Below are 20,664 nucleotides of genomic sequence, written 5' to 3'. Positions count from 1 at the left end.
ACGGCCAGACATGTCGGTGAGAGGCTCTGGAGGGGCCTGCCCAGGATCCTTAGAAACATAGAAATGACAGCAGAAGAAGACCAAACGGCCCATCCAGTCTGCCCAGCAAGCTTCACACTTTTTTTTTCTCATACTTATCTGTTTCTCTTGGCTCTTAGTAACCTTTTGGTTCTATTTCCCTTCCACCCCCACCATTAATGTAGAGAGCAGTGTTGGAACTGCATCTAAGTGAAATATCTAGCTCTCAGGTCTATCCAGTATCGAGCGGTAGGAAGAGCTGCGTTAGTGCCCGGCGCACCCACGGTTGCCGCACGCACAGTGCAGCTCACCTACCGCTCGATCCTGAACTATAATTTCATGTAAATGTAAACCGCGTCTAAGAAGGGTCCGTGAAGCGTTAGGCCTGCGCAACCCATTTTACTGGATAGAGCGCCTATACAGTATCCTGGGTGCGCGGGCCTAACGCTTCATGCCACGCTGGTATCTGTCATTTCAAATGTCATTTGAAATGACAGATACCAGGAAGTCGGGACTGCCAGTCCCCCCTCCCCTCCTCCCGAAGCAGGGTGCGAAAAGCAGCCTTGCTCCGGGAGGAGGGAAGAAGGGGCTGGCAGTACGAAGCGGCGAAGCGACTTACTTTTTGCACCCCCCTCCGGACATCGGACGACCTCTCCTGCCTCCAGCTGCTCGCGAAGATGGACGCCTGCAAAAAGTAAGTCGCTTCGCCGCTTCACACTGTCAGTGTCTCTTCTTCCCTCCTCCCGAAGCAGGGCGCGAAAAGCAGCCTTGCTCCGGGAGGAGGGAAGAAGAGACACTGACAGTGTGAAGCGGCGAAGCGACTTACTTTTTGCAGCTCCCTCCGGACATCCGACCTCTCCTGCCTCCCGCTGCATGACTTACTTTTTTTTGCAGCCGTCCGGCCATCAGCAGGAACGGATCGTGGCTCCCCTGCCTCCCTGCGAAGATGGACGCCTGCACGGGGGAAAGCGGCCCCTGTGCATGCAATTGGCCGCTCAAGACGTGACGTCACGACGTTTGGCGTCACGGCATGTGACGTCACGTCTTGAGCGGCCAATTGCATGCACAGGGGCCGCTTTCCCCTGTGCAGGCGTCCATCTTCGCAGGGAGGCAGGGGAGCCACGATCCGTTCCTGCTGATGGCCGGACGGCTGCAAAAAAAAGTAAGTCATGCAGCGGGAGGCAGGAGAGGTCGGATGTCCGGAGGGAGCTGCAAAAAGTAAGTTGCTTCGCCGCTTCACACTGTCAGTGTCTCTTCTTCCCTCCTCCCGAAGCAGGGCGCGAAAAGCAGCCTTACTCCGGGAGGAGGGAAGAAGAGACACTGACAGTGTGAAGCAGCGAAGCGATTTACATTTTGCTTTTACGTTTTTTCTTTTTTTTTTTTTTTTGCTCTTCGGGAGGAGGGGAGAGGACTGGGGCTGCCCCGGAGACCGGCACCCATGATCGCGGCCGGGGCAGGTGAGCGGGGGCTGGGGGAAAGCTTGCCGCCTACCCTTACCCCTGCCTCTACCGCAGGGGTAAGGGTAGGCGGTAAGTTAGCAGGTTAAACGCGCGACAAAACGGCAGGGAAAGATAGCGATAGTCGGGGCGCGGGTTACGGGATGCTAGGGAATAGCTAATTCGCTCGTTTGCATGCAATATACATGCCGCGTGCGGAAGGGGTTGCCCGGGGATTTTAGGACGCGGTAGGAGTAGGTTAAAGGGGATTCGGGATCGCAGGAAGGGCTAACGCAGGTTAGGAGCAGGGTAAATGCGGCCGCACTTTACTGGATAGACCCGTTAATTAGTTAGGGGTAGTAACCCCCGCAATAAGCAAGCTACACCCATGCTTACTTGTTTACCCAGACTATGTAATTCAGTCCTTGTTGGTTGTTGTCTGTATATAGATCCACTTTTCTTCATTCCCCCTGCCGTTGAAGCAAAGAGCTATGCTGGATATGCGTGAAGTATCGGTCTTTCTCCCCTGCTGTTGAAGCAGAGAGCTATGCTGGATATGCCTGCTTCTTGTGGCTGCCAGAGCTCTTCTATACTGCTCGCAGCACTAAGAGAGTGTCCCATCAGGGCTCAGTGCATGCTCTCCCTGTCTCGCTCAGCCAGGGGAAAGGATAAAGGTTGGACGCATTCAAAGAGGGTCATGAGATGCTGCTGTTTGCATTGTGTGTGCTGTAGCTAGGAAGAGGCACGCATGATTAGTTTACACAGGTTCTCAGAAAGTTCCTATAAGTTTAAAAGCCTCTGCTGGTGTCTCTTGTTGCTGCGAGGTGCTGAGAGCAGAGCCCAGGTGCTGGCCTGGATCTGAGCATCTGGCAGTGGTGACTTCTCCGTGGCACATTGGTCAGGTCTGACGGCACACCGGTTGGGAAACACTGATCTAAGAAAACGGATGAGGAACCGGTGCACCACTGAGGTCTTTATGAAATGCTTTAGTCAAGATGCTCTCTTTAACAGGTTTTAAATCGATCATATGTCATGCTGTTTGTAATTCTGTTTCTGAGGAGGTTTGCATGGCACCTTGTAAAGACACTTTTTAAAGATGGCATTCGAGGATCAGAACTAACTGCCAGTACTACGTTTTCATTGTCTTATGCTGTTTACATTATGGAAGTCATTTTCAGAGGCAATGCACTTGCAGGTCTGTTTAAAAACATTTAAGGTCTTGTTAAAAACATCTAACAGGATTATTCATGAGATAAGGCAATCTGGCATTTTTCTATGACTGTAGAAGTTTTAATTATAGCTCATTTATTGTAACGACTGTTTGTCCATTAATGTTAAATTATGTATGTGACATTTTGTGCATCGTTTAGTGCTTCTGCATTTGAGCGATTAACACATTTTAAAAAAAGATACATTGTTATGCCAAGTGATACCTAAATTTGCATGCCCTGTTCTATGTTGGTTGTTTGGATTTGATTCATTCATGGAAATAATTATGTTTATACCTCTCCTTGTGCTATTTGGAAAAAGCAATTAAAAAATGTGAATGAATAAACAAAGCATGCCACTATTTCAACGCGATACTCCCCAGAGGGGAATTCTTGTTTCTTATGATTTCATTGGGGAAAGATTTCAGGCGACTGAGAAAGGGATATGATAGAGGTTTATTAAATCACAAGTGGCGGGGAACAGGTAAATACAGAATGATTATTTACCATTTTAATTAGCACCAAGACTAGCGGGCACTGCGTGAAACTAACAGGTAGCAGATTTAAAAGAAATTGGGGAAAGTGTTTTTTTTTTTCTCTCAGCCCACAATCGAGCTGTGGAATTTGTTGCTGGAGGTGTGTCCAAGGTATCTAGCGTAGCAAGGTTTGAAAGGGGTTTGGATAAATTCCAGGGGGGAAAGCCCATAAGACATTATTAGCCGGATAGATTTGAGGAAGCCACCACTTATCTTAGGGAGGGAGCAACAAGAATTGGATCTATTCTTCGGGATCGGCCGGGTAACTTGTCACTGTGGGAGACAAGATGCTGAACTCTTTCTCTGACTCCTGGCACAGCTTATGGTCACCAGTGATTCTGCCAACTCTTCATAATTGAAATCTTTGTTATTTCTCTGCTACAATAGTCAATGATATCCTTTCAGTATCTTCAGATGTACAATGCTGATATCCGTGCAAGAGGTAATTGTTGTTATTTTAACCTGCTAAATGTGGATTGGAATATTTCAGCTGCAGAACTTGTCAAAGGTTCTGGATCCCCTTCAAGGAACTGACCTCAGACATATGGTAATGAAGCCCATGAGGGAACGGGTGATACTAGAAGCAGTTCTTCTGAACGGAGAAAGCATTTTTAATGTCCAAGGAACGTGACTACCTGAGCACTAGATGGTATGGATTAATATAACGGCCAAGGCCGAGAGATGCCACACTAGCTCAAGGGCTGGACTTCAAAAATAGCAGCTTTGGAAAAATGGGGAAGTAATAGTAGTAAAATCATATTCATAAAAAGAATAAATATTTCAAACCAGTTAATGAATAGAATATCCAAAATTTCCCAAACACCAATACAATATTTTAAAAAATCCAATAATTAAAAAATATTATAATAATTTCCTAAAACACAATAAAATATTTCAAAACACCACAACCATCAAATTACACACAATTTAAAACTAACTAGGATTTAAAAAAAAAAAATCGATCTCCATACCTGGGATCTTTTGAGTTCCAGTCACCCTAAGATTTTCATGGATTCGGGGAGATAGGGCCGCACAAACTTTATCTTCTTTCTCGCACACACACACACAATATAACACCGATTCCCTCATACACTCCCTGTCTCCCTCATACACTCCCTGTGTGAGAGCACATAGGCTCTCACACAGCCACACACATGCATACAGGCTGTCACAACACACATGCACAAGCTTTCACACGGATACACAGGCTCGCACACAGACATACACACATACATAAGCTCTCACATGGACTCAGACACACACATACATGGCCTCCTGTTCTCTTCGGGCCTGCTGGGATGAGCTCCATCATAGCCCCTGGACTCTTTCGGGCCTGGTGGAATGAGCTCCACCACAGCCCCACGAGCTCCTCTTCTCTTCGGGCTGTAGTGGGATGAGCTCCATCACTGCCCTGTGGGCACCTCTTCTCTTCAGGCCGTGGTGGGATGAGCTCCACCATGGCCCCGCGGGCTCCTCTTCTCATCGGCCCCCCCACCACGCTTCGCTAGCTTTCCTGGTCTTGGAGGGGAGGGTTTGGCACTGAAGTGGAAAAAGTTGTGCGCGGCGCATACACGCCATATTATAGGGAACACTGCGATAGCGTGGTATTTCTTCTGCAGCCGCCGGCGGGTTGAACTTTGCCAGTGGCTGGCAGCCTCTCCCTTTTCAGCCGCCGGTGGCCTCTCTTCCTCTTTTGCTACTGGCGGATTTGGCTACATTGGCTGCCCTGCGGCCTCTCCTGTTGCTGCCACCCCCCGGGTGTGCCGCCCTGTACAAATGCAAGGTATGCACACCCGGTCAGGCCGGGAAGATATTAAGGGAGCGTAGAGAGGTTCAGGTGGGTCTGCTGAAATATCTTTGGAGAAGGAAATAATTCCATGGGGCCAGAGAAGGGCAGCTGTAGTCTTTCTTTATGGAAGTAGTAATTGAGAGGAAATTGAAAATTACAGGCCAGTTAGTGTGAAAATTAATGGAGACTCTTCTAAAGGAAAGGATAGTGAACCATCTTGAATCCAGTAGGTTGTAGAATCCAAAGCATCACAGCTTTGTTAGAGGGAGATTTTGCCAGATATTGGATGTGGTGAACCTAAATTTTGGCAAAGATTTTGATAATGTCCTGCATGAGAAGCTTGTAAGTAAAGTGAGCAGTTTAGGGGTGGAACCTAAAGTAACGGACTGGTTTAGAAACTGGTTGAGGGATAGACAACAGATTGTGGCAGTAAATGGAGTTCACTGCGAAGAAAGGTGATTAGTGGAATGTCTTGGGGAGCTATCCAGGGGCTGGTGCTGCTCAGTGTTATTGAGGGGTTAGGAGGAAAAGTTTATCTTTTTACAGATGACACTACGATCTGCATCAAAGTGAACACCCTGAAGGAGTAGACAACATGAGATGTGATCTATTTGGCAGCTAGGTTTCAATACCAAAATTTGCAGAGTTATACATTTTGGGTGCAGAAATGCATGAGATTGGTACACATTGGGAAGCGAGTGGGCAAGAGATCTTGGGGTGATTATAGCTGATGATTTCAAGGTATCTAAACAGTGTAACAAGGTTGTGGCTGAAGCTGAAGGGATGCTAAAGTGAACCGGGAGAGGAAGAAAGAGTATAGAAAAAGGAAGGGCAGGTCATCGGTGAGACTGCACCTTGCATATTGTGAACAGTTCTGGAGGCTATATCTCCAGAAAGATATAGAAGGGAAGGAGTTCAGAAGCTACCAAACTGGTGTGTGGGGTCTGTACCTGAAGCCCCATTAGATGTAAGGATCTAAATCTGAACACCCTAAAGAAGAGAAAGGACAGGGGAGATATGGTAGAGACATTCAAATACCTAAAAGTTCCTACTAATGCGCAATAAGCACATCTTTTTCAATGGAAAGACCTAGAACATGGGGTCATGGTTGACTCAAGAGCAGAGGTGGTCAAACTACAGCCTGCAGGCCAAAAAACTACCCCCAAGGGTTACATATCTAGCCCCTGCTGCCTTTCTGAAGTTGGAAACCAGATGGCCTGCTGACACTGCAGCTCCAAGGCTGCCCCTATTTCCATCATCAGCAAAGACCCAATGTTATGAGGGCTTTGCCTGATTTGAGTTTTGGGGGCAGGGAGCCAGAGTATTGTTCCTTCCTACCCCAGATGATTCCCTCCCTCCAATGCTGGTTGGCAGTAGGAGGTCAGTGGCAGCAGTCAACCCGTTGTGGCAAAGAACAGGCTGGAGTGCCAGCAGCGTCCCCGTCCCAGCTGGTAAAAGAGAAAGACCCATGTGGAGGGGCCCCCATTCACTCTGCAGGCAAGAGAGAAAGCCATGAAGTGAGGGATGAGAAGAGAGAAAGGGAGAGGAGTAGTGTTAGAGAAGACCATAGGGAAATGGGGGTGAGAAAGGGTAGGAAAAGGAGGAGAGGGAAAGATAGCACACACACTACACCCCCCACTCAGACACACATGCATACAGAAGACCCTCTGCCTACCCCCTCCCCAACTGGAGCTGAGAGGAAACCCCCTCCTCTTCCACTCCCCAACTGGAGCCTTGGGGGAGGGGGACACCCACCTTCAGGGTCCTTGATTGGCCCACGGTGCAAGCAAGAGCCATTACCATGGCACAATGTACAAAAGGTTTGCCCACTCCTGTTCAAGAGCAAAGTCAGAAATACCTTTTCACAGAAAGTGTGGCGGATATATGGCACACCCTGCCAGATCAGGTGGTGGAGGCTAAATAGCAGACTTTCAGAAGGCATGCAATAGTTACTACAAGTGAAGTGAGAGCAGAAGCCCAACACAGCAGTACATGTTTAAGTGATTCAATAACATGTATTGGGGTCGCCAGAATTAATGGAAATGTGGGTGAAATGAACTATAAGTCCTAGCAGAAATGGTCATGCATGTACTCACACAGCCAGGTCAGCTATGCTATGCAGGGGGCCTGGGAGGCCTGATGTTCGGGTAGCATCCTTACAAGCCTTGGTAGCTGTTTAGACTATAATAAAGCTTTGTGGTTAGACATGAGAAAGGAGGGGTGCTGGGTGTGGACTAAGTGGGAGAGTTTGAATGCTCATCTGCCCAAGATGGCAGATTACAAAAAAGGAAAAGAAGAAATGGTCCTAGATAAGGACAGACATCTTAAAAGCAGCCATGCTCTACGGCTGCCAGCTGGGATATAACTTCAATGGAGTGGACGGAAATAACTGGGTAGACTGGATGAGCCAGTTGGTCTTTTACATAATAGCATAGAAATGACAGCAGAAAAGGACCAAATGATCCCCCAGTCTGCCTGGCAAGCTTCTTATAGTAATATCTGCCACGACATGCAAGTTACCCCCTCGTTTTGGTTAAGAGTAGTCCATGCAGTTACCACCAAGCCTTATGATAAGGGTAGTAATATTTACAATAAAAAAACAAAGCAATTGTCAAACCCATAAAAAATTACTGCTAGCAACGTTTTACTGGGTGAGGAGCCTGCTTGAAAATTCAGGCAATGCTGCTTGACATGCTTTGCTTTTGGACTAGGCCATAGAAGCAGTCCTGGGCCTTTTCTCTTAAGTCTGCATATCAGTACCCCGGATCGAAAAAGTCAGGGCCCGTGTGGGTTGCTTTCTGAATCCAATTCCCCTCCCATCAAAGCGGAGAGCGATGTTTCAGTTGTGTCAAAAGCATCAAGGCTTTTTGGTTGAGGATAACGATCCCCGGGCTTCTGCTAAGGGTAGGAACTGTCGCACCACGCGGGTTGCCCTCCGTGCACCCTTTTCTTTATTAAAATAAATCAGGAAAATGTGCAGAAGAAATTCAATGTCCACACATAATTTTGAGTGAAGGGATTATATTTTTGAAATGGCAATTCCACAGTGTTACGACAGAGTACGATTCCAGGTGGGTCCCCCGACCCGTGTTTCGCCGAGAGGCTGCGTCGGAAGAGACAAAACAATTTTATTTTTTCTGTAACCGGTTTCATAAACAGCGTCCCAAAATTATGTGTGGCCATTGAATTTTTCCTGCACATTTTCCTGATTTATTTGCTTGGTTTGCGTGCTGCAGTGCTCCCCTTTTGTTTTTTGGATCCTTTTCTTTATTCCCATCCTCTAGGCTTCAGGGACCCACATCTCCTCTAGTACTATGTCAGCATGAATGAGAGCCAAAAACATCAGTAATCATGGTGGCAATTAGAGACCCCCAACCCCTCAAGGTCTGAAGAATAAAGCTCAGCTTATAACTCAGTTCAAGCGCTGTAAAGACAACGTGCTTTCTTTAACTCAGTAGAAATCTTTAAATCACAATGAAGTCGATTTACCTTTTTTTTTTTATCACAATGAAATCTTCTTGATAAGGTAGAATAAGCTTTGTGACATTTTATTGAACCAATACATACTCACTTTTATTCTATCAGTTCTATTGCTTAGTGTGTACAGGTAAAGCAACAAACATTTAACAAAATGAAATCATCGCAACAATAAACACAAGCAACTAGAGAGCAGTGAGCTTGGCTTATTCTATTCAAAGTGCGAGATCCAACGGGAAGCCCTCAGAACTCCAGAACCAGTACTCCCAGCCTCAAAGCCGTCATCTTAGAAAGGAAAAGACCATAGAATTGACAAGTAAAGAAGGGGACAAAAAAAATAAATAATAATAATACTTCAAAACAGCAATAGTCTACAGCACAGTCTTATGTGGACTTGGTGCATTCTCCCCTTGCCATTGTAATTACTACTAAGATCCAGACACAGAAGAGATGTCCCTGCTCGGATCTTAGCACACGCATTTGTCATGCTTCCTTGTCTATTTTTCCCCTTAGTCCTCTCTCTTTAATCATTATCCAGGGCGCTGTAGCCTGTAATGCAATAGGAGGTATAGTTTAACATTAGACATATCTACATCTTTTCCCACCCCTTTTCAAATTTGAAACCTCAAATTTTTTTTTTTTGTTTACACTAATTTTGAGACACATAGGCTTGAAAGAATTTTCAGCCAGGGGCAGATCTTTTAATGTTTCAAGCTTAAACGTGGCCCACATGAATTAAGCAAGAGGCAGTGTTGCTTTAATGCAAGAGCTAGTGGACGTCACGTCAAATGCTTGGCCTGCTTTTGTTGATGTTCTAGACGTTCGATTTTCTAAGGATCTGGATGTAGCATTAAATCCAAAACAATACCTACAACTTCAGGCCAAAGTGTAAGAGTCTTTCCTCAACCACACCACATATTTAACATTTTCAATTTATCTTCCATGCTGAGCTGTAAGTTTGATTAAAAATTGAACCTATGAATTGCCACATATTTCACTGTTGAAACGCTGCTTGTAAAGGAATTGTGACCAGGGGTCTGGATTGCACAAGGCAGTGCCTAAGCTAGGGAATCGCCCCAGCTCTGACTGTTTTGTCAGAAAACATCTACATTCAGCAGGGAACGGCAATGCAAACAAAGTGTCAACCCTGACCCCCACAGCCCATTCTTTTCCAATTTATTAATATACACATTGCTCAACTCAACTCCCATCTGTTTCCTTCTCTCTCTCTCCACTTGCACAACGCAAAATAAAATACTTGCTAATAAACAAATGTGATGTGTTTGGCTACAAACATTGAGATACACAAAATCAGAGGAAAAATGTGTAAAAAAAAAAAAAATGTATGTCTTGCACTGCAATTTTATTTTATTTTAGGAACTAACTCTACCTTGGTAAATTTGAAATCTTTCATTATAAGATATCAGATCATGCATCCTTCATACAATTATGGTACAGTTACAGATAACCTAAAATACATGAACGACCTCGTACATCAGTGTTTTCCATCCGTCTCCTGGAGGCACATCTAGTCAATTGAATTTTCAGAATTTCCTCAATGAACACGCATGAAAGATTTGCATACGTTGGGTCTCCACTGCATGCAAACCTATCTAATGTATATTTATTATGGATTATCCTGAAAACCCAAGTGGATAGGTGTGCCTCCAGCAAAGGGTTGGGAGGAACTGCTGTACACAGAGATGCATTACACTGGGGGGAGACTAACTCCAGTGCTCGACAGCCAGACTTTCAGGATATTCATAATGAATATCATGCATGCAAATCTCACCTGCATATTCATTGGTGGGATATCCTGAAAACCAGACCCATTTGTGCCTCTTGCAGACTGGAGCTGGCCACCCCTGCATCAGGTCTTTCCACACCTCTCCTAGGGAGCGCCCAGCCAGGCTGGTTTTCATGATATCCACAATGAATATGCATGACAATGTTGCAGATGCTGGGTATTGAATGCATTCAGATTTCTTCTGCATCTTTATTGTGGATATCTTAAAAACCCAAAAGGCTGTGGAGGCACCAGGCCAGGTTCGGGAAGCTCCAATTATATAGATAGCTATATCATTATTAAATCTATCTTATAATCTTGCCCACACACATCATTAATAGGCATGCACCACACTTCCCTCATCACCATGAGCATGCACTATAGGCCAGATTTTACTAAGAATTTTTCACAGGCACAAAATGAAAGAAAAACGCCTTAGTTACACATCTAATCCTATTAACAAAATCAAGGAAAAAAAAAAAAAGAGACTAACCTCAAGGCTTTAGGACTGTTACAATAAGTTTATTAGAAACAAATAAATTAAGAAAGTATCTGGGCCAGGTCAGGTGATAAAAGAAATAATGAAATGGACAAAAAGTTTCCAAATGAGAAGCTGCTTCAACTCTGCGCTGTTAATAAGAGATAAGATATCAGAAGTGGCACAGAGCTTTAATTAAGTTACAGTTGAATGTTCTCTCACAGGATGCCTAGCCAAAAAGGAGCATGAAAAACCTTACTTGTCTTGGGAAACAAGCAGCCTCTTTGCTAATAGGTCATAGACGTCACACCAACAGTGCACAAGATTACCTAAGAATCGCAATATGGATTTGTGGCTTGGTCATCTGAATTCCTTACCATTGTCAGCTTTTTATTAATCATGTGATGAAAACGTTTTGCAGGACTACAGCATGTACACTATAGAACTGGATTTTGCACACAATCGACTTTGAAGTCAGTTTTAGAAAAAACAACATACAGATATGTGCTGTATCTTTAATGTGTTCTGCATTTTTACTCTTGTGCAAACTTTATTTAGAAGTGCCTGTGATATCTTAGGCAACACTAGCCGAGGTGTTCCTACAACATGCAGCCAATGCTTTCTTACAGTAAAACGTTTAAAGAGCTAATTGAACTGGTAAAGTCAACATGGAATAGGACTGGTTGGAACGGATGCTATTTCTGTCAGGGTTCGTGGTATCTGTTAGAGGGGGACGTTCCCACAGTTCCGTGCAGTTGGGAGAGAGAAGTTCACGCTCGGACCGCGTCACGCATTGTGGAGAATCCCTCCCGCTCCCACAGCATATAAAAAAAAAAAAAACACTACATAAGAGAACATTTGCCTTTCAGTTTGTCCTTTTTCTGTTGCTTGCATTTCTTTCCGTCCACCTGCAGACTGACAGTTCGCCTCTTTTCCAGGTTCAGCAGCTCCTGGAAGAGCTCCTGCACGTTGTAGTTCGTTTTGGCTGACGTTTCCATAAAGGAGCATTTCCACCTAGTGGCCTGGGCCTGCCCCTCGCTTGCAGCCACCTCTCTCTGGCTTTCGTCACTCTTGTTGCCCACCAGCATGATGGGGATGTTCTGGATGTCCCCTTTGATCTGGCAAATCTGCTCGTAGATGGGCTGCAGTTCTTCCATGGACTGCTTGCTGATGACGGAATACACCAGGATGAAGGCATGGCCCTTGGAGATGGACAGCCTCTGCATGGCCGGAAACTGGTGGCTTCCCGTGGTGTCTGTAATCTGAAGGGTACAGATGTTCTTGTCGCAGCTGATCACCTGCCTGTAAGTGTCTTCTATGGTAGGGATGTAGGTTTCCCTGAAAGTCCCCATCACAAAACGGAGAACCAGCGAGCTTTTGCCAACCCCTGCAGCTCCGAACACAACTACCCTATAGTCGTTGCTTTGTTCCGGCATGGTGCTTGCGTTGCCACCCAAGGAAACTCAAAATGCTTCCAGTTCTAGATGCCAGACTTCCTTGCACTTACCATGCCCAAATGGATAGAAGACCTGGAGAGGAAAAAAATAAAACAGCGCCCCCATGAGTAATTTGTAAATATTACCTACCTTCAGCATATCACACTTATTGTATATTAGGGACCTTTATTTTCAGTTTTTATTTTAATTTCTCCTGGGGATTTCAATGTAATAAAAAAAAAAAAAAGGGAAAACGAAGGTCCCTACATATATTATATATAAACCTCCTCCCCCCTGCTGCCAATGAACAAGCCACTCCTCCAGCGTTATGCAGATCTGTAGGACAGCAATGCACTCACACAGTCACCATAGCTGTCCATAGGTGGCTAAGGGTGCATAACCCCCAGCCTCCACCTTTGGTGACTTCCCCCACCCTGTTTTCTAGTTGGGTGGGGGAGGGGAGGGGCAGAAAGAAAAAACCAGAAGGATTAGGCTGGGGATGGGAGGACGGAGAAAGGAGGGCATTTTAATAAATTCTGACCAGAAGCACAGAGGACAAACGTCCGGGAAAGTAACATGTCTCTTATGGAGGGAAGGAGAACTGATGACAGTAACAAAAGTACCACCCCACCAGGCCGTGCCAGTAAGTCTTGCTCCTGCGTGGCCCCTAGCTGACCGTGAGGGATCTCCTCACATCTCACTGCGTCCCCCATGCCATGGAGGAGGCGGCCCTTTCCCTTACTGTCCCAGATCTTCCTGGGTGCCCTCCTGGTCCCACCATCAGCTCGACAGATTTAGTCTCCCTCCTGGCCAGCTCAGCTGCCATTCTGCACACCTTCTGCCCAAACCCACTGCTTGCCTCCTGCTGCGGTATTCCAGCCAGGGCAAAGTGCAAAGCTTACCTCCAGCTTGGCAATGCTCCGCCACAGGTAGGCATTTGTCCTGTGAAACAAAAAACACTGCACAGCTAGGCCATTGCAGTTCCATTTGTGAGCGACTCCCTCAGGAGACCTGCAGTGCTGCTGGCACCATCAACGCATTTGCCAGCCATACTGGGGGGGTTGGCTGCACCTGTGGTGGCCATTCTGTGGTTGGCTCACAGGGTGGCTATCTTGGAGGAGTAGCTGGGGGCTTTTATTTTGATTGACTGGAGACCATCTTGGGGAAAATAGCCGATGGCCATATTTAGATGGGCAAGTTAGAGAGAAGCTGGCATTGTCTGGCCACGTCGTGGCTGACACGGCACCCACTCCTGGCATTCTGCTTTTGTCCCTGCATGGGAAGAGGTGATGCAGCAGTGGCAGGCAGGCAGGCCAAGTCCAGTGGGATATTGCAAGAAACTGGACCTGAAGAGAACCCCAGAAAAATAAAAAACAAGATTCCTACCGACTCGGAGGCTAAGCAGAACTGTAAGTTAGCAGAGTCCGGGCACTCTCCCAAAGCAGCACAGCCCAGAGATAGCCACAAAAAAAAATGTAGGGACAGCAGGGGTCACAACCATGGAAGTCATCACAAAGTCAGAGGCCACCAGTGCCCCAGCAGCTGTGGCCGAAGCAGGGGAACAGCGCACTGCAGGCCACGCAAAAGGTGCACAGAAAAGCAGCTCAACAACAAGTTGTCCAGGAGTGAGCAGAAATGCACAAGAAGGGCGCAGGAGCAGGAAGAGAGCTGGGAGCAGAGACAGAGAGGAGCCAGGAGCAGCAAGGACACGACAGGGACCAGCAGCTCACAGATTTAATAAGCCAGGCGAGGGGCCGTGACCACCGCTCACGGTGCAGGACAGCTGCAGGCCCTCATTACCAGTCAGCAAAGCCCCAGCATCACAAGCTAGAGACGTGAGAAAGGTAAAAAGACAACTCCCACAGCGAGCGCGAGTAGGGGAGAGAGTCAGGCAGGCACTGATGGAGGGGGACGCAATGAGAAGTCATCCTTGTAACAGGCAGGGGGGGGGGGGGGGGGGTCGACGTACAGCAAGGTCAGCAGAAGCCAGAGAACACCAGATTGGTGCTGCGGGACGGCATTCGATAAACAGCTGGAAGCAGCTTAACACGCAGAAGAGCACAGGAGGAACAGTCACCACCGCTGCGAGAATGACAATGAGCTCCGCAGCCACGGGCAAGGGAAACAGCTTAAGTCCCTGCGGCGAAGAAAGAGGAACGTGAAGGGAGAGCGAGGGGGGAGGGGAATGGGAAAGCAATGGGAGCCCAGAGCCACCGCAGGAGGCTCGGGGAGCAAACGTTATCTATGGACTGTATTCTGGAAAAGGGGTGGAATATCAGTGACGGTAATAAGCGGGCAGCAGGGGCAGCGGAGTCGGTAAGGGTGAGCAGCCTGGCTGGGGCGAGGAGATCCATGCGCGAGCAGCAGGAATGGAAAAGATTTTTTTTTTTTTTAATTTAATGAATGTGTTAAGATGTTTGATTTACTGAGGACAGGAAGAGAGGCCGACGGGGTAAAATGTAATAATCCAGAGCAACCAGTCATAAAGAGCACTGCAAACTGGTCAGCGGCATTTAGGATCCTAGCGGGCGCCACCCAGAGAAAGGCTGGGCATTTTATTTAAATAACTTGGTATTATTTGTGATGTGTGCCTAACTTATCCTGGCAACGGGTGGCTCCATCCTTCAGCCACAATATTGGCGGAAAAGAAAAACCTGGACTGGGCCAAGGATATCAGCTTTGTGGTTAGTGGCAAGACTAGACCGGAAAGAGGGCAGCGGGGACACGAGCAGGGCACCTGCAATACAGCTTCATGGGTGGGGGTGGGACCTGCTTTTCCCGGGTCACGGCAACCTCCCTATCCAGCAGGGCTCTGCAGGTCACCCGCACACGTGCACGATACCTGTTTAGGCGCAGCTGAGGGGGGCTGTCCACAGTCTAAATGCTTCAGAAGGCGGCGTGGGATGCCAGGAGCCGCCAATCTGCACCAGTTAAGGGTCGACAGCAGGGTCTCCACACCCAGCTACCTAAGCCCAGATGTGCAATTACTGTTAGACGCCGTAGTTGGGCTTTTAGTATCCTCCGATCTGGGTGCACAAGCAGAATAATTTGCTGATAATCTTAGGTCAGCGAAGGAACATGATTAGGTGGTTAAAAAAAAAAAGAAGAAGAAGAGTTAGGAAGAATAACTGCCCCTTAAAAAAATAAATAAAAGGAATCTGGTGGGGATGTATAGATCACCTGTCGTACTCTGAAAGGGGCTTGGACCCGGCACTGTGCTTGCTCATATGTTTGGCAGTGATTAGGCCTGGTTAGCAGTCAGTCAGGCTTTAACCTGTGCACCCAAAAAGCTGTAGATCTGCTGGATTTCCAAACTGAGGGCAAGTTTTACTTTCACAGTTTCTCCCCCCTGAATTGCTCCACCTCCTAGGTCTGTTTGAAAAGTTCAGCGCCTTCTCGCGGCGAGGATTACCAGCCCCAACCAAGCAGTGCAGTACCTGGAGAGCTTTCTTTTCACGAGTCAGAAGGATCTGGGTTATGTGGGGAGATGCGGGAAGCTTTTTCAAAGAAGGCAGGGGATTTGGAGTCCTGTTAGCTCACAAGAAAAAAACAGGGAGCCCCGTGCAAGTTATGTTAACCTTTCTGGGCACCAAAAGTCGACTCGAGCAACAAGGATGCGAGACTATTCATGGGCAAAACTAAAGGATTTAATGGACAAGATTAAAACAGCTGCAAGCACAGATACGCCATCTGAACGTCACATGCCACGATGCCAATGGCTAGAGCCACTGTTAGGGAGCTGGCAACTGCTGGCATTAGGAAATCTCGCCACTTCATACGGGGAGGGGTCCCGCAGAGATAAAAAGGGGACTCTGGCGGTATGGGAGCGATTCCTCGCCACTTGACACTACGAGAACGTGGAACCTGCCAGAGGGTGGCAGTACGAATCGCGCTGGTTCACAGAGGCAGTGAGGAGGAAAGGGCTCTGGCGCAAATACCCAGACGGGTTACGGGGCGCAGTGAAAGGCAGTTTAGGAGTTTGACAAAGGGCGTGACCTTTTCGGAGCTTTTACTGATCGGCTATTCACATACGGGCAGTGGAACTGAAAAAAAGCAAGAGAGGGTGGTTTGTGGGCAGCCTACAGACAGAGTCAGCACTCTGAAAGTCAGTGATGGGCTCGCTAAGACTGCTGGTTCTGAAGTGTTTGGAGCCAAATGCAGAATCCAAAACCAAGCTTATCCCTGGCAAATGAAACCACAACAACTGCTGCTCCTTCCTGCGGTATTTCGGGCTGCTGGAATCAGAGGTCCAAATCCCTGTGGGGGCTTATGGTAAATTGGGCTCATGGGGCGACCGACCTGGTGCAGCAGTCCCTAGTGAGGGAGATAGGGCGAGAAGCTGAGGATATTTATGGCCAAAAAGAGGCTCACACAGCCTGGCAGGCTTCAGCGTAGGGAATTTGGTAGTTTTATACTTGCCATGAAGGACAGGGGTACCTTGGCAGGGATCACCTTCTTTCGTAAGATTCGTGGATGGAAGACTTTACAAGAGCACCCTTATTAAAGAAAATAACGAGGGGACAGAAGAGGCAATCCGGTATAAGCAGGGCCTGAATGAAGCCGATAACACCGGGCGTTTTAGAAAAGATGATGGGGGCCCTACTAACAAAAACAAGAGAGAGATACCTACGAAGCTGAATTATTCAGGGCCGCCTTAGTGACATTCCTCATGGCCTTCAGAGCACGAGTTAGTGGCAGAAAGCAAGAAGAGAAGGTACCGGACCGGTGCTAGCAGAAGGGGGAGGTATTAGTGGTGGATATTCACGCAGAAGCGTAGGTAAGGAGAGGAAGGCAGAGGGGAGAACAAAAGCCAGGCGAGGGCGCTAGGGGTATTTATGCTCTTACGGCCACCCAGCCAGGGGGCAATTCTTTATGCACAAGGATGGGAGGGGGACTTCTCTCTCAGACACAGAGCGTGAATGACAAGTTACCTTGAGGTTTCGGGGCACATTCTTTTCAGACTGGAGCGGTGCCTCGCGCCAGAGAACTGGGCATGGAGGATGAGCAAGTAAGCCAAACTGGGGGCCGGAAATCCAAAAGATTCAGGGGCTACGTGAGGGGGCGAGCAGCGCTGGCAACGATGCGATGTCTTATTGCGACAGGAGAAAGGATAACGTGGAGCAATCGGCAAAAGATTATAGGGACCATAGGCCATCCGTTTATATTTTGGGACGCAAAACGAGCAGCTGGCAAGGCCTTGAACATAGCACAGGAGAGAGGAGGTAATTAAATGGTATCACTCCATCTCCATGCTTTGGCAGGCGGCCAGGGAACAATTCAAGCAGGACATCACCGTCAGTCACGCGGGGAGGTAATGACTTCGTATCACTAACAACGAATCAACTTAATCATTAAAATTAAAAAAAAAAAAAAGATATAACATGGATAGAAATGCAATGACTGGTGTGGTTATCCCCTGGTCTCGGATCATCCCAAGGCTGATCTGGAAGAGAGCCAGGGGCTTTAAGGGAATAGAGTAAAGTAGGCAAAAAAATAAACAGGGAAGCAGGCAACTTTGTGATTACTTTGGCTGTGACAAAAATAAAAGTAAGAGGCACTAACAAACCAATGCACAGACAAGGTCCACCTCATAGAGCTAGGTTTGGCCATTTTAAATCTGGAATTACACTCAAACCAGGATGAACCCCGATGTTTAGGATGATGGGGCAAGAGTTACTGGTCCCTCCTGAGGCAGCAGCTCACCAGCCAAAAAATTATAAGGATGGCTAAGATTTTGGGCACTTAGGCACTGGATAGGGGGGGGGCCCTTGCGTATTAATTTAGTACCCAAAACACCTGCTTTGTACTCTGACCACATATACCAGGTGCCTGGAGAAATGGAAGCGCTATTATGAAACAAGGATAAAGGTGGCCTCGGACCATGAATCCAGGTGGCCTGGGGAGGCCTTTACAAGAAAAGTTAGTAGGGACCGCACAGCACATCTGGATGAGGGGGGGAAAGGTTTCCTTGCCGGTGAGTGCTGCATGGCTGTGGATAATAGTTTACAGAAAGATGCATGTGTGATTTGTTCTGTAAACTATAGGCTAGATTTTCCACTCTTACAATGCAGTCTGTGTGGTAATAAGATAAATGTTATTGGAAGAAATTAGTCCGAGTGGCTTACTTGGGGGAGTTTGAATGGTGGGGCACACCTAGGTTAAGTTATCATAGCCACGCACAGTTGGTGAAAGGTGCCTGCCGATACCCTCTGCCACTCTCCTCATAAGAACATAAAATATGCCATGGGTCAGACCGAGGATCCATCAAGCCCAGTATCCTGTTTCCAACAGTGGTCAATCCAAGTCACAAGTACCTGGCAAGTACCTAAACATTAGATAAATCCTCATTTTTTTAGGTGGCAAGGGAAGTCTATGGACAATTAAGAAACTAGGATAAAGGTGGACTGGGGAGGTGTTTACAAGGAAAATTGGTAGGGACAGCACAGCACAGCTGTCCCATACCTCAGATGTCCAGCTCTGCACATCTGGATGAGGAGCAAAAGGTGGAGCATTCGCAATAATGAAAGAAAGCGTCTCCTTGCACTGGTGTGGGTATTAGTTTACCGCTAGATTATATTTGATTTGTTCCGTAAGCTGTGGTCTATTTACTCCACTGGCCAGAGGTGTTCTGGGTGGTAAGGAAATGTTATTGGAGGCATCTGGTCTGGGGCGCCTTACTGCGGCGGGGTGGGGGCGGGTGTTCCAGCTTTTGCCACATGAATTCATCACCCCCCAACAAAGCGCAAGTAACAGATGGCAAAATAAAAGGTTTTGAATGCTGTCAAACGTATGAAAGAATGCAAACGCATAAGCAAAAGGATACACGCCCAAGACGGCTGAGATCGGTTACATCCGAAGACGGTCACAGGTTAAAGTTAGAGCTAGGCGTCTGTTCGAAACAGCACATTACCTTGCAAGATCTCCGCGCTGCCCCGGTGCTCGGTGAAGGGTGGAGCGGCCGAGGTCCCGAGAATTACGTCCGCTGCAGGAGATTCGTGCCGTAGAGCTCCATCCGCCAAGCGGCTGCTGCACCAACTGGCGAGCAACGACCCCCTCTCCCCCCCCAGACAAAACTAATAAACCGCCTTTCACGTCCCCCTTTTATCTGCGCATCGGGCGATGTTCCCTGCTCACACCCACGCCGGGGGCGGGATAATTGCACCTCCAGCCTCAGATCAACGATCAATGCAACTTCTCCCGGTTCCGGCCCCCCCGAACTGGGAATCTCTCTGCCGCCTCTTCCTCCCGCCTCCCCGGAAGCTCCCTGGCAAAATTGCCGGGAAGGGAAGCCGGGTCCCCCTTTGCAGGATAAAAATAATAATAATTAAAAAAAAAAAAAATAAAGCCCCCTGGCAGCGAAACGATGGACTCGCCCAACCCGATGCCGAGGCGCCACCAGGGCGGACGAAGATCGAAGAGATGAGCGGGCTGCAGCCCCCGACAGCGCCCCCCCGAGCCTGCACAGCGGGCTGCGCCCGGGAACGGAAAGCCGAGGCCGCCCCCTCTCCCTCCCGGGACGATGACCCCGCCCCGCGCCTGCTCCGAGAGGGACGGCACCTACCCGCTCCCGGGAGTTCTCCGCACCCCCAGCCGCCTCCTGCGCTGAGCCAGGGCGAGCCCACTGCCGAGGGAAGGGGAGGGGCGCAGGCGGGTCCCCCCCAACCCCTGACCGTGCCCGCGGGGCAACGCCCACCGCCTCTCCGGCAGCCGCCCCTCGGTGTCTGCGGTACCCGAGCGGCGTCTGCCTTTCAGATCACCCCCCGGGAGGGAGGGGGGCGGGGCGGGGCAGCGCTGGTCTCCGCTTGTTTACGCTCACCCGTCCTTTCATTCATGTTTTAGGTCAGTGGAACATCCCATTCATGGCACTGGCCTGGAATAATAATGCGATTAACAGGAACGCGGCTTTAGGGCTGGAGGAAAACAAGGACAAACAGTCACAAGATCGGAGCTGTTTGCAAGGCGGAATTAATTACGTTTAAAATGCTAGCACCGAACTTGCTAGCAACTCTGTTTAATGAATAGAATTCCCAGCGCCAGGAAGCCTGTACAAACATTAAAAATATCTGCAAAAAAAAAAAAAAAGGGTGGTGCGTAAACAAAATGGTATTTCTGCTATTGACGTATGAGCACCCTGACATGCATTTAGTATTTGATATTTCTTCAGCTATTGTAGAGGCGTCAGCAGGATTCTGTGAGAATGAAAGTCATGAAAAAATTCCTTCCACGTTTCCTTCCCACTCATTGCAAAAAAAAAAAAAAAATCAGGTGTTGGCTTCTACTTAGTAAGATAGGATTTATAGTAAAACAAAATAATTTATGTTTTTCGGTTGGAGATCTTCAGGAATGCGGCAGGCAATGGGGTGGAGGAGGGGAGAGACAAAAGATTCCCCTCACGTTGCCAATCTTCCCCCCTCTGGAAGATTTTATCCAATCGCCCTCAAAAAAATCAATATGAGCAATTCCAGTTCTTCCTGGTATGTCACTGATACAGGCGTCCTGC

At 47.9% G+C, this 20,664-nt stretch overlaps 1 protein-coding gene across 2 annotated transcripts; it reads right to left on the bottom strand.

Annotated features, from left to right (window-relative positions):
• Positions 1–8,532: 8,532 nt before the first annotated feature.
• On the bottom strand, positions 8,533–19,898 carry DIRAS3 (DIRAS family GTPase 3). Of its 2 annotated transcripts, none has more exons than XM_029618657.1 (2): positions 19,726–19,898; positions 8,533–12,257 (listed from the first exon to the last, which is right to left on the bottom strand). In XM_029618657.1, exon 2 carries the CDS (start codon positions 12,162–12,164, stop codon positions 11,571–11,573), a length of 594 nt encoding a protein of 197 aa, XP_029474517.1. In that variant the 5' UTR covers positions 12,165–12,257; positions 19,726–19,898; the 3' UTR covers positions 8,533–11,570. The 2 variants fall into 2 exon arrangements, with proteins under 2 accessions (XP_029474517.1, XP_029474516.1); XM_029618656.1 differs by lacking the exon at positions 19,726–19,898 and adding an exon at positions 19,075–19,696.
• Between the last annotated feature and the right edge of the window lie 766 nt (positions 19,899–20,664).

The sequence above is a fragment of the Rhinatrema bivittatum genome, chromosome 10 (genome assembly GCF_901001135.1).
Source record: "Rhinatrema bivittatum chromosome 10, aRhiBiv1.1, whole genome shotgun sequence".
In the NCBI taxonomy this organism is placed as follows: Eukaryota; Metazoa; Chordata; class Amphibia; order Gymnophiona; family Rhinatrematidae; genus Rhinatrema; species Rhinatrema bivittatum.
Note: the sequence above shows the minus strand (reverse complement) of the source record. Positions and strands in the feature narration are given on the sequence as shown.

Coding starts and splice junctions, on each gene's coding strand:
- DIRAS3 (XM_029618657.1), bottom strand. CDS start 12,164: ATGCCGGAACAAAGCAACGACTATAGGGTAGTTGTGTTCGGAGCTGCA.